This window comes from Pseudorasbora parva, chromosome 2 (genome assembly GCF_024679245.1).
Source record: "Pseudorasbora parva isolate DD20220531a chromosome 2, ASM2467924v1, whole genome shotgun sequence".
NCBI lineage: Eukaryota > Metazoa > Chordata > Actinopteri > Cypriniformes > Gobionidae > Pseudorasbora > Pseudorasbora parva.
In genome coordinates, this window is record NC_090173.1 from 3,167,429 (window position 1) to 3,182,122 (window position 14,694).

The 14,694-nt window shown below is 37.0% G+C and overlaps 1 protein-coding gene across 1 annotated transcript; it reads left to right on the top strand.

Annotated features, from left to right (window-relative positions):
- Positions 1-2,026: 2,026 nt before the first annotated feature.
- LOC137090302 (GTPase IMAP family member 8-like) lies at positions 2,027-14,415 on the top strand. Its single transcript, XM_067454229.1, has 3 exons — positions 2,027-2,418; positions 9,129-9,887; positions 11,353-14,415. The coding sequence occupies exons 1-3, from the start codon at positions 2,403-2,405 to the stop codon at positions 12,081-12,083; spliced, it is 1,506 nt and encodes a 501-aa protein (XP_067310330.1). The 5' UTR covers positions 2,027-2,402; the 3' UTR covers positions 12,084-14,415.
- Positions 14,416-14,694: the final 279 nt, after the last annotated feature.

The window sequence follows — 14,694 nt, forward strand, 5'->3', positions numbered from 1 at the left end:
TTCCTTTTTACCCCCAAAAATATAACTCACAACTTCATACACAAAGAGATTATCTTTTATTATGAAAACCCAAAATTGCTGTCCCTTGAATATATCGTTAATTTCTGTATCTTGTATGCTAAATTCTTCATCCACAAGCAAAGATGGCTTAAATCTCCTTTAAAGCTCCACTGTGTGATATTTTCCCCCATCTAGCGGTGTAAAGGTATATGACCATCCAGTGAATAATAGTTTCTGTTCCTCTCAATTCTGATTTCGTTTCAACTCCTACGGTGGCCGATTTAGTCATGGCTTCCAGTTCCACCTCTTCGGTGAGTGTTGCTTCAAGTGATAAGGTTACTTTTGAAAACTATTATAATTTGCAGTTATTTAATTTGCCAAATGATCTATGATCAAATTAATCTATGTAAAATGAATAATAGTTTTACGTTTTCGTTATTTTTAACCAGTTCATTGCTAACATCAGCTATCAGGTTCCCAGACGAATGCAAGCTAATCTTAGTAAAGGAACTTTTATCAGTGCTATCGTTATTCTGTATATTGTACGACATCACTAGCGTAAGGCAAACAAATTATAATGCAATTAAAATATTAATCTCATGTTATCCGTCATAGAACACGGATTTATGTTATAAGGTAAACAATACTTTTTCATCATTGACGCGAGGAAAACTATCCTAGACGTCGTTCTAGTGTTATGCACAGCACACCATGATATAATTAGCCAAGCAACAATAAAACTTCCAATATACACAAATAGGCTGAATTAATATTACCTGTCGAGAAGAAAGCAGGCAACGTCGGCGTTCTTTTTAAAATCGTTGCTCCTCATGAGCTCTTTCCATCTTAGAAAGGCCACTCCAATATTTACTTTTGTCTTGTTGATTTGCCCGTTGCGTTGCCGTCTTAATTCTCTTTTCCGCTTCCTTGGCGACTCTGATACATATCCCGCAATGTTACTAGGTCCCCGACCCGGGTCGAATTCGGTAATCAATCCCGGGACGTGGTTGCTTTCACACAGAAGGCGACCCGTTCCGGGAATATTGCGGGTCCGACGTGCAGTGTGAGAGGGGCTTAAGAGTGATCCTCCGTCATCATATAGCAGCCTCAAGCAATCCTCCTCTTCACATTCGACACAGTGCCATCGAGTGTAAAAACGAGAAAAGCGAAGCTTGAATTTACGGGTATGTCCCTCTTTGGCTACTGTACTTTCAAGAGGGAGGAGCAACATGGCGACCGCCATCCGAACCCTCACCCGTATGTATTTTCAATGGTATATTATAAAATTACGAGAATGCATTATTACTTGAAAGAAGTAAATATACATTAATGAGCACATATATTTTTGAAAGAACTAAGTGATTTTAGCTAAGAATAAATTAAAAAAGTTACACAGTGTAGCTTTAAGCTTTCCCCTCTTTCTTGCTGAATTTAACTCTATTATTTCATCCCTTAAACTCATAATCATTTGATGCATTATGAAGAATTATTCAAAGATATATCTTAACCTTATCATTATGCTTTTCTTTATCTGTCTATTGATGTATGCAAATCCAGAACATTATTATCTTTTTTTGTTTTTTGTTTGTCGCTTGTTATTATTCATTGTAACAGTTACAACCTCACTTCATTTCCCTGATCTTGTATATACAAGTTCTGCAATAAAAAAATTAATAATAAAAAAACATGTATAAAAAATAAATAAATAAGCTCTGATGACGACACGGCTGATTGGCCGATTCACCGCATGACAACGATCACGTGCGTTTCGTGTTTACTCTAAAACCTTATGTCTCGCTAATGCTCACAAATCATTTATTTATAACAGTAAAACCTCTTTTCACGTAGTCGCGATGTTATATTGTCATGTTTATCAAACTAAAACTGATAAAAACCGTTGACACCACTTCATTGATAGTGTAGGTTTATATGTTGAACATTAATCTTGTCCAAATATACGCTTTATTAAACAGTACATAAAGTATTGAATAAAATTATCATTTGAAACATCTGTGTATTTGAGAAATATTGCATTTATTTAACTTCAGCTGTGATAAAGTTTGCAAACGCAGTGCAAGCGTCACCACGGGAAGCAGAAAGTGTCCGACTTCACGTCTCCGTTTGCAGCTCCTCCCCGCCTGCACTCGGCTACTCTCGCCGATCGCATCCATCCAGCCGCAGCCGATGTCGAACACACCTATAGACAAATAAAATATGGACGCAGTGTCTGTGACGTCACCCATAGGATACTGAAGATATTTATTTTATTAACACTTCGGGATTTGCCTGCTGAGGAAATCCTAAATCTAACCAATTGATAGCTTCTGCGGGTGAGCTTCGTGCTCGGTTCATCATCACGTGACTCACTTTTTACTTTCGGTTTGGATCGTGTTGAACAGAAAATGGCGAAGAGTGCAGGTAAGGCTTTATCAACAACAAAATGTGTATATTAACATGTTAACGGTTTCTATGATATATCAGAATCAAATCTCTTCCTACTTAAGTAATGATTTATTTGTGAATTATGCATTTCAAGGGGCATTTAGAGCCGAGAGCCCCGTGGACTGAAACACGCAATATGATAGGCTCATATGGATATGGTGTGCATTATAACACTCTTAACACTGTGTGTGTGTGTGTGTGTGTGTGTGTGTGTGTGTGTGTGTGTGTGTGTGTGTGTGTGTGTGTCAATTAGACTAAATGATTTGTTCAGTTCATTAATGTTTTAGTTGGTCAGTGTTTGAGTCTTCTCTTCTCCTGTAGGAATCTGTAATGTCTCTGTTAGTAACGGTGTCACTAACGGTGTGTTTTACTGTCTTGTTTTTCAGTGAGCATAGATTCAGATGATGATCGGCTCAAAAGTGCGTCCATTTGACAGAAAAGTGTGATGTAGTTTGAGTCTGATTCTGTGTTAGTAATCTTTCATTTGTGCCAGATTATAATTCGTTGTGATTTCTATGGTTTGGGGTTAAATCGTTTATTTCTGTGATATTGCGGTGGAGATGACAGTCTTTTGGGGAAGATGTGTTTTCGGTTTGTCTCAGTTTTGCTGCAGAGACTCTAAATCTGTACTGCCCTGTGGTCTTAGATGAGTTTGCACAATATTCATTCAATATTATGCACAGGGTTAGGGTAGGCACACACACACACACACACACACACACACACACACACACACACACACACACACCAAACTGACAAGCCGGGATGAAAGCTTGTAAATATATATTTCCTATATTTCCTTCCGTAAATATATCAAACATGTATAATTAGTAGTAATATGCATTGCTAAGGACTTCATTTGGAGAACTTTACAGTTGATTTCTCAATATTTTTAGTACACCCTCAAATTCCACATTTTCAAATAGTTGTATCTCGGCCAGATATTGTCCTAACAACCCATACATCAGTCGACAAGCTTATTGAAACAACGTTTAGATTATACATGAATTCCAATTTAAAAAATGTACCCTTATGACTGCTCCAGGGTCCAATTTGTGGCCTTGTTGTGAAGAAACATTTAATTCAACTTGACAATCATCATCATGCTTCTGATGGGTATTTGTAACATCGGTGTGAAAGTGTGGCACATGGAGTTAATTTCTTTAAACCCAGCTATTTCTGAATTATGCCTAATATTGGCTGCTCAATTCAGAGTATTGGGAGGTTGGCTCAGGTTTACTCTGGACCAATGATTGATGACAGCAGATGATCAGGTTAACGAAAAAATACATTTACACCAGGTAATGAAGAACACACAAAAGCAAATCCATGTTTCTGTATTTATAGTTTTCATTTAACTTTTATTTAACACACCTTCTATTCTCCTGGTGAGATACTGTGCTCTAGCTGCAGGGTCACAGACTAATAAATGCAGGATTACTAAAAAAAATCTCAGTGTACACAGATTAAAAATAAACCATCTGAAATGTTTGTAAATTACCCAAAGTGGAAAACAATCTATTTCAAATAATACTAGAATAAAGTACTTAATGAGTATAAACCTTCAATTGAATATAAAAGCTCAAAATCTGCCGATCTAGGATCATGAAAAACACCCTGCAGTGGTCGCAATACACTCAACATTTACAGGCAAAGAACTGGCCAACTAAACCAAACTAAACGTCACTATGAAATATACAATACAAATATCTATTTGTAGAATTAACTTAATCATTTTTTTATTTTATTTTTTTGAGGTCGCACCACATGATATCCAAATGTAGTAACTGCATACCAACCATTAAAAAGTAATTTTTTTCCAAATTTGAGAGAGTTACAAAAATTACCATTAAAAAGTATTTTTTTTCCAAATTTGAGAGAGTTACAAACACGCTTGAGGCTTCAATAGGTCCTTGGCAAATTGGTATATGATCCAACTTCCTGTCTCTGAATGGATTTCAACATAAAGTCCAAAAATTGGTCGTTTATTGATGGTAGACCGCACCATATGATATTTCATAAAAATGGACATCGTTGGACAATGTTTGTTTGTATATTATGAAAAATATTAAAAAACAAATGCTTTGCAATTTTGTGCAGGATTACAAAACACTTCGGAAATCATGCCAAATAGTGTCGAAAATACATTTGAATACATTTAGAGTCATTTCAAAGATGTTTCCAAAGCAGAAGTTATGGCCGGATAGTCGCACCACATGATATTTTGACACTTTAAATAACAAAATTACAAATAACTAATGTTTTTTTAAAAGAAATTGTAAGTGCATACATGGGTGAGGTACTATATATATATATAGTCTCTTTTTATGCATTTAAACCAGTTTTAACTGAATTTTTTTTTTTAAATAAATGCTATCGGATAGTCACATCATTGACTCATGGACTACATTGCCATTTGAACCACAGGATTTTTTCTTTCATTTCAGTAAGATCAGTCATTGGCCCAAACCATTTTTCTTGTGAGGTCAGAGTGTTTTGGGTTTAGTTTGAGGTAATTCTTTGTCAAATGTTTGTTGTCATGTGTCCATCTCTTTTGTATCTAGTAAGAGCTTGCATTTGTTAGTTTGCAGGATGTTTATTTATTTATTTATTTATTTATTATTATTATTATTTTTTTCTTCTACTTTTTATGATTTGATGGCCACAGTGGGGAAAAAATCATTGTTTTGATTCCCTAAATTATGTGATATATAGTAAGTATTTAATGCTGTAAAAATATGCAAGAATTATAATAGTTATCATAAATTAAATGTTCTTGTGCAAAAACAGGTAAGCTTCAGCACAACATGAAAACATATAATCTGTTTTTCATATAATCGTTTTTTTGTAGCCGAAACACCGGCACTTCAGATCCTTCTTCCTGCGACCGTCTGTTCAACAGGCAGCAGTCTCACTCACTCACTCACACACACACACACACACACACACTACAGCTCTGGCCTGGCTGACGTGCTTTGTCTAGAGTCGTGCACGAACGTTCTGCTTCTGCAAAGACTGACACATGTTGTCTAAATAATATGGTCAGCGTGATTTTCATGTAATGTTATTCATGACTTTGCATGTTTCATGTATTTGAAATAATTGAAATGTTAAAGTGGGTGATTTTGTATATCCATATCCACTCAATGTTTTCATGTTAGGCTTTTGTTCCACGCGACTTATATTGACAATAAACACTCATTGATCGCCTAAGAGTTGATCACATTATTTTCTGTGACATAAGCTTATAGTTTAATAGTATAATAGTCAGACTGAGGATGCTTTTCGGCCATTACGTTTTCCATTTTTAAACCAGACATAAAATATGGAAAAGCAGTTTCTTTTTTTTTCTTTTTTCACTGATTAATAGCTAGAATTAGCAGATAGGCTACAAGGTAATTGTCTTAAATAATATTTAATAATATTCTTAAGTAATATTAAAGATAATATAAATTATTTATAACTTTTTTTTTTTTTTCAAGTGCCCATAAGCAGTGCCTTTTCTTCTGGAATCAACAGAATGACGAGTCTGTACTTTTTCATTTATTATTCTATTTCGGAATGAAAGATGTAATTTAAAAAAAGGGTGCAGCTTGATTTTTTTGTTCAAAAGAAAAAAAGCAGAAATGGCTGTATTTTGTTTTCCAAATGTACTGTCATCAAATAGGCCTAATAGTATTAGATAATTGGACGACATTTCCGATATTTTTTTAATTTGTAGGCCTAATCATTATTTGAAAGTTTATTGTGTTTCATGTGACTGATCATAATCTTTATCTGGAAATAATTTTACAAAAGAACATTTGTAAAAGTAAAAAAAAAAATGTATACATCTGTTCGTTTTTAGTTTATAAAAATGCAAAACGTAACAAATTTTTACAAAAAAATTCCAAAAATAAGTTATTTTATTTTGTGCGCATGGAATTTGTGTATAGCCTACGTTTTGATATAAATGTTGTTATTCGACATAGTATTTAAAAATACAACAACCATTCCATTTAATGATTTTTTTTTTCCATGGTTAAAAACGAAAAAGGAATGGACGCAAAAGTACACGGACCATTACATTCATTTCACTGAATGTTGTTTCTGAAATCAGATAGGTTAGTCGATACACGAGTCATTTTAAAGCTTGTTAATGATTTCAATGTATTTAAACGAAAAACAAGCCAAAAAAATTGGGCGATTTTTTTTTTTTTTTTTTTTTTTTTTGCGAAGTTTTGGCCTGGAAAACCCTGCTGGCATCTGGCAACCCTGACCTGGGGTCTCATTTATTACCGTACGCACAAAACAGGCCCTGAAAGAGGCGTACGCTACTTCTGACGCATAAGTTGTGATTTATAAAAACAAATCTAACGGGAAAATATGCGCACCTGCACGCAAACTCTGACCCATGCGTACGAACTCTTTTACTGGAGTGAGAAAAGTAATGAAGTAAGAACAACATCACACTCTGTTTTCATTTTGATATATACATTTACATTAATGTTCTAGTTTTATTTTTGGCGATATGAACTGAAATTACATAAAGTCATTACTCAGAATTTAAACAAAAATTATATTAATTTAGATAGACATGTGGAGGTACTTTTTATCCGGTTTCCTGTGACACGCTGTTTTTAATGACAGCAAGGGTTAAATACAGGCTTATTCCAATAATTCCTCTTTAAACTAAACTGCAGATCTCGTGTTTTGACAATATTCAATATTTTTAGTGAGAACGATGATCAGTGATCACAGCTGCACGGACACGGAGTGTAAAGACATCTTCACAAAATTAGGAAAAATACAGCTGTATTCGAAGGACTTGAACTTGAAGAAAAAAAAAAAGATTTGCACATTTACCTTTTTTAAAATAGTTTGTAAAACCGCTCTGAGTCAGATGATTGTATTGACGCTTCCGTAAATAAGTAGGCCTATCTGTTTAAATGAAAATAGCCTAAACATCCTATATGTTCACAGTATTACCAAAACTACATTAATGTTTTTGTGTTGAAGGGTTTAAAATTAACAAAATATTTTGAATTAAAATAACATTTGGCCCGTGGAAATTAAAAATATATATATCTGAAGTATTTCATACAATTTTGTTTTTATGGATATTTTGATATATTTATTCTAAAACATAAAAAGGATATTGGCTGCACACTGTGCGATTTTTCAAAATCCTTTGCGAATGTTCATTGTCAGACTGTATGAACATGACCCCAGATGTAAGCCGTGTCACACTGTAAGATCTCAGTTGGCATTAATGTCAGACTGAACGATAGTTAAGGCGCGCTAAAAACGGAGGCGCGCAAGAAAACTCGTTCAGAGTTTTATATCATCAATGAATGACGCGTTCAGTGACAGTGAGCTGCATTACACGCGGGACTGAAATGCTGGTTACAAAGAAATCTCTAGCTCTCGTTTTGGTCATAGTTTGTCTTGAAAAACGGAGATATTTGACTGTCGTCGTAGGAGAAGTCACACTGCAGGATTGTGTGCCAAATCTTCTGACACTGCCAGAATTTCGTCTGAGGTAAAATTTGATCGCAGCGCTCATTAATCGGCTGCCGGTGAACATGTCAAACTAACGACCAAAGATGTCAGATTTTAGCCTAGGATCTGAGGAATCTTTTAGGATTTGCTAAATTTGTTTCATACGGCCAAATCGTGGCCAAAATCGCACAGTGTGCAGCCGGCTAGGCACAAATGGCATTTATAGTGTCTTGTATATTATTATTTGTAATGTATTGTACCTTTGACAGTGTTAATCAAACACACCTACATCTTGGATGCCCTGCAGATAAACATCAAATTTCCATTTTTGGGTGAACTATTCCTTTAAGGTGTACCTTCTTAAGTCTGACGTTAACAGGTGCTGTCCGTGGCGGCAGTGCTATTTCTATTTAGGGGCTGTTTAACTGTGTTAGGCGAAAAAAACATATTCATAAAAGAAGCACTTCAGAAATAGTTGAACTTGAATTTATCATACAAAATTGCAAACTAACTTTTATATAATTTTGAAATGAGTGCATGAACCAGCAATCTCATGCTCAACCGCATTGTGTGTAAACCCGCTACACTAACTGGCAGTTTGAAAGAGTCATTTATATTATTACAAAATATGTTCCATAGTGTCTTGATTTACTCCACAACCAGGGATGATTGCCCAGCAGCTGCATCACATTATTGTGTAAAAAACTCATTTCTGTTACTAAATGAGCTACTCAATAAAAACGCAACACGCGAAACACATAATCAGCTGCTACTATGGTGGAGAAAGAAAGAAAGAAAGAAAGAGGAGAGCCGCCAGCAGCTGATTTCAGGGCTGAGGGGTAGCTCTGTCCATTCATGTTTCGAAAAAGTTGGACCAACAAGATCTAAAATCTGCTGAATTTGCTGTCATGGCAGGCGTAATTTATTTTGAATAGAAGCTTCTGACATGGTAGCCAGGGTACTAAAGTTTTCACATATGAAATAGTGCACATACACTAAATGGCTCCGCAGACGGCGCCGTCTTTGATTTAGCGCACCTATTCGCTGTCTCGCTGCCATAGTTTGCCCCCACCCCTCTCCAAAATCATTCCCTTTAGTAGGCTCCTAAGCCTTTACGGGATGATTCCATATTTCAAGGGATGGGTGGCAACCCTACGGTCACCTTTCAAAAACAGCTAATTAAAGTGACATGTTCTCTTTCACAGAACCCAATGACCAACAAGATTTAAACGATCTGAGGATTGTTCTGCTGGGAGACTCTGGTGCTGGAAAGAGTTTGACTGGAAATGCAATCCTGGGTCGAGAGGCGTTTAAAGAGAGCAGAACCAGAGAGAGTGAGAGACAGAGAGGAAGAGTAGAAGACAGAAACATCTCCATCATCGACACTCCAGGATTCTTCAACACTCAACTGACTGATGAAGAGCTGCAGAAGCAGATGATGAAGAGTCTGGCCCTCTCTGATCCTGGTCCTCACGTCTTCCTGCTCATCGTCAACCTGGAGACTCCCAGAGAGGAGCAGAGGAACATTGTGGAGAAGATCCAGGAGAACTTTGGAGCTCAAGCTATGAGGTTCACTATGGTGCTGTTCATTGGAAGAGAAAAAATATCTAAAGGAGAATTCATTAAAATCACTGAGAGTGAACATATTAAAGAGCTGCTGAACTACTCTGAGGGAAGATTTCATGTGATGAACAGCAAAAATGAATGTGATCCCTATCAGATCACGATGCTCTTAAAGAGTATTGATGAAATGGTGAAGAAGAATGGAGGACAGAACTACAAACATAAAGAAGAGAGAATGACAGTAGACAATGAGAGAAAGCAAGAGGAGAGCAGTGGATTTAATCTGAGTCCGAGAGAGAAGGATGCAGACAAGGAAGATCTCAGGAAACAGAAGGAAAGCCAGGAAGAGATGGAAAGACTGATACAGAAGATTGCTGAACAACGTTTGCACTTAAAATGTGGTAAATATTCAGCCATTTGTGGTTTCATTTCTTTTCATTTTGAATAATTTTCATGTAAAAAGGTAATGCAAGTGATACCCAGCAGTCACAGTACATCAGCATGTGTGATCTCAGGAAGACATTGGACTCCAATCCAACATATGTCATATTTTCGGGAAATTCGGGTTGATGTCTAAATCCAGCGTTTGTTTGACATCAAGCTCGAACGTAAGACAGAAGTTTAATTTTGGTTGAAATAAGCACAGCTCCTGAAGATCTCCGTTTCATCATTATAGTTTCAGTTTATGAGAGGATAACCCCTTGAGATGAAACATAAATAACATCAGACAATTAAACACTCACAAAAACTCTTCAACACAATCAACCACCCCAATCAGTCCCCCCTCTGACCACAACATATTCAGATAAACAGTATAAAATAATATCAAAAACAAAATATTACAGGAGAGAACCATATTTGAGAGCACCGTATTTAATAAAGTCACCAGCACAAACAGATAGATACATATAACCCAAGTATACATACATATACAAGTAAATAAATAAATAAATAATAGTAATAATAATAATAAATAATAATATTCACCTCATATAGTATATCCAGGTTTTTTTAAACAGTGGGAACCGTGAAATTAAAATAATGTCAATTAACTTGTTTAATATAAAATAAGGATACTTAAAGGGTTACTTCAGCGATTAGCATATGGCTTTGTATCAGTAGAAACCCTGGAGTATATTCAAATGATCGTGCTCCCCCCTCTCATATCTCCCTGAGACGAGAGATTTATGAATTTTATTTCTGGAAAAATTCCTCCGGTGACGCAAATATCGTCAATTTGCGTAATTGGTAAAATGTTTGGCCAGACCCTAAAGACTACAGCCAGCAGAGGGAGCCATTTCCGCATGTTTTCAAGAACTACAGCCGCGAGCATGGACGCTTACCTCAGCTCTCAGAGCTCATTCAGCTCATCACGATGTGTGTAATCTGACTCCTGCTGTGTTTGTGATGACACTTGCTCACCGGCTAAATCACAATGTATTGTACAGACACGTTCAGTTTTTAATTGTAGTGTCTGTTCTCTTACTGAACTGATTTCATGAAGAAGAACGCGGTGGTGGGAAAGTGAAAGTGATCCAGTAGCGGTGGCTTTGGGAGTGGCCTCACAGGGCAGCGAAGCATTCTGGGAATTGTAGTCTTTCATCCCCATGAGACAAAAGACATTTTCTGTCTTTTCTCAGCCTAGAAGGCACCAAATTAAAAAATAATTTCACATTTCTACTACATTAATGACCCAGTTTAAATACAGACTCATCTTCCCAGCGCTGAAGTACCCCTTTATGTTATTATTGTATTGTCTTATTTGAGTCATGTTAAGTAATCTTGAGACCCCCTAGTGGGTAAAGAGCTAAACTGTTATCATTTTTAAAGTCTAAATAAGATTTTAAATCTCCCTCTCTTTACCAGATCAGAGGATTGTGCTGTTGGGCAAAACTGGATCAGGAAAGAGTTCATCAGGAAACACCATCTTAGGCAACTATGAGTTTAAGCAAGGTTTTTCCTTTAAGTCTATTACTAGACACTGTCAAAGATATATGACAACAGTGGAGGATAAAGTCATCGCAGTGATCGACACTCCAGGACTGTATGATACATCATTGAGTGAAGAAGAACTGAAGAAAGAGATTGAGAAGTGCATCTACATGTCTGCTCCTGGTCCTCATGTGTTTCTGCTGGTCATCAGACTGGATGTGAGATTCACAGAAGAGGAGAAGGAAACAGTGAAATGGATCCAGAAAAACTTTGGAGAAAAAGCTTCTCATCACACCATCATTCTGTTCACTCACGCTGATCATCTGAAGGGGACTTCATTAGATGAATACATCGGTGAAAGTAATGATCTCAAGGCTCTCGTCAATGAGTGCGGTGACAGATTTCACTCGTTCAACAATGAAGACATGAGTAATCGCTCTCAGGTCACAGAACTGCTGAAGAAGATTGAAGAAATGGTGAGGATCCATGGAGGGCAGCACTACACTAATGATATGTTTAAAAAGGCCCAGGAAAAGATTGAACAAGAGGCTTTTAAGCGGAAACTGGTAGACTATGGGAAAACCACACTAACAGTACTAGGAGGAGGAGCAGCAGTACTAGGAGGAGTAGCACTAGCAGCAGTAGCAATAGCAAAAGGAAAATAAGGGCCATAGTTCATCTGATTGAACAACAAAGGCCAGATCTTTATTTTCTCAATTTTTATTTCAGTTCTCTTAAAGATTCAATGGGAATTTGAGTTTTTGTCTAAGATTGCCATGTTCAGTATATAGTGTAGTGTATGGTATTTATACTATTGTGTGTTTATATCTATCTATCTATCTATCTATCTATCTATCTATCTATCTATCTATCTATCTATCTATCTATCTATCTATCTATCTATCTATACATAATTATAATTTCTTCCTAAACATACTAAATAATCTTAGAGAAAGGCTTCATTTCTGAAACCAATTTCTATATAAACACATTCAGTGCATGTACTTTTTTTATAACACTAAAGATGTTTTCACTGTATCCTGAAGTACTAGCATTCACAGATCCTTATTGTCTTCATGTGAACAAACATTCAAAAACAGCACCAAAGAGTTGTGTAGAGGGAGGCGCTGTTGGACACTGAACATGTAGGACATGTAGCCCTTATTTAGCCCTCGACGTGTAGCCGAGTTTGTGATTTATTTTTACTTTTTCACACAGTTTCTTTTCACTAATTTGGCCGGTGCACAACTGCGACAATACTTGGTCAGTTTCGGTATGTTTTGGGGGAATTTCAACTGACTATGGCAGCTTCTCATGGAAACTCGGCTTGTACAGGCCGTGCTAAGACCTCGCCCTCGACTGAGCCCGCATCTCTCCTCAAGGTGGTCACGGACCCCAAGTGTGCGCCCAACCATATTTATTGCCCAGCTGCTAGAGGACTCCAGTCTAGAGGAGTAGCCTATGCTCTATTGTGCACATCACACTCTCAGATCCAAGCCCTAGTGATGGTAAACCACCCCGACCCTTTGTGATTCGTGTGCACTTTTTTCACGTGAGAATTGAAATTTTATGCCGAGCCAGCAAAGCCCCTCTTCTCCACCAAGGCAAAATACTTTTTCTCTTTACAAGACCTTTTTTTTTTTGACAAATTAGCACCAGTTTTGATAGAAATGTTCAATGGATCTCTTACTCTTTCTAAATTACCTCAAACCCTAAATTAGGCCTCCATATCTTTACTCTTGAAAAAAAAAAAATAAGGACCCTCTGTCCTGCTCAAGTTACCGTCCAATTAGTGTTATCTGTAGATGTAAAACTTCTGTTCAAATGATTAGCTCTGCAATTGAAATCAGTTTTGCCCTTGATCATTTCTCCTGATCAGACAGGTTTTGTCCAGAACAGACTTCTTAATGTGGTTTATAATCCTTCTACGTCTAAAGGGCAGGAAGCTGTAATCTTATTAGACGCGGAGAAGGCTTTTAATAGAGTGGAGTGGAACTACCTTTTTTTACGCTTTGGAGAAATTTGGTTTTGGCCATGAGTGCACTTCTTGGATCAAGTTGCTCTGTTCATCCCCTGTGGCTTCAGTCAGATCTAATGACACCCGTTCAGATTATTTCCCTTTGGACCGCTCCACTCGTCAGGGCTGTCCTCTGAGTCCTCTCTTATTTGCTGTTGCTATTGAACCTCTGGCTATTGCGCTTCGTTCAGAGCCCAACATCACTGGAATAACAAGATATGGCCTTGAATAGAAGGTCTCCCTCTATGCTGATAACGTATTACTATATGTGTCAAATCTCTCTGTCTCAGTTCCAGCGGGTCTTGACATCCTTAGTTGATTTTATCAGATTTCAGGTTATAAACTAAATTTGGACAAAAGTGAGCTGTTTCCTTTAAATCAAGGTGCCCAAAATTCTGCTCAGGGTTTCCCATTCAAAATTGTTCCATTTGACTTTAAATACCTTGGTATCCAGATTAGAGACCAATTTGAAGATTAGTTTGACTATAATTTTTTCCCCTTTGTTAGATCAGATACGGATGGACTTTCAACGGTGGTCCCTGTTGCCTCTTTCCCTTGTGGCCAGGGTCAATTCTGTTAAGATGAATATCCTCCCCAAATTGTCCTATCTCTTCCAATGCATACCTATCTTTCTCCCTCAGTCCTTTTTTCATAAACTAGACAAATCAATTACTGAGTTTATATGGAACAAAAAGCTCCCTTGTATGTGAAAACAGTTGTTGCAGAGACCTTAGACCCTCGGGGGCTTGGCCCTTCCTAACTTGCGGTTATATTACCTCGCTTCCATCCTTACAGTAATTCATCTTTGGATTTCTCTGGAGGGGACACCAGTTCCACCCACATGGTTGAGTATGGAGATGTTTTCTGTTAAACCTTCTTCATTGACTGCTCTCATCCATGATCCTCTTAGTTTCTCTTCCTCCCCTTTTTGCAATCATATCTTAGTTAAATCCCCGTTATTTTGACGTTATTTTGGTCTACAGGCCGTCTATTTGGTCTTTCTTAGCACCCTTACCTGCTAACCCTGTTTTTCAGCCTTCCTTAATCGATGGAGCCTTTTCTTTGTGGTCTGGCCATGGCATCAAGGCATTTAAGGACTTGTGTATTGCTGGTACATTTGCATCCTTCCAACAACTCTCAGATAAATTCCATTTGCCTAGACAGCATTTTTTTTTTTAGATATCTTCAAGTTTGTAGTTTCATTCGCAATCTTAGCCCCAATTTTCCAAATCTCCCAGAAGCTTCTCTAATTGACTCCT

Excerpts from the sequence above, each read along its gene's own strand:
- LOC137090302 (XM_067454229.1), top strand. Across the intron at positions 9,888-11,352 it reads ACGTTTGCACTTAAAATGTG|ATCAGAGGATTGTGCTGTTG; the intron begins GTAAATATTCAG and ends TCTCTTTACCAG.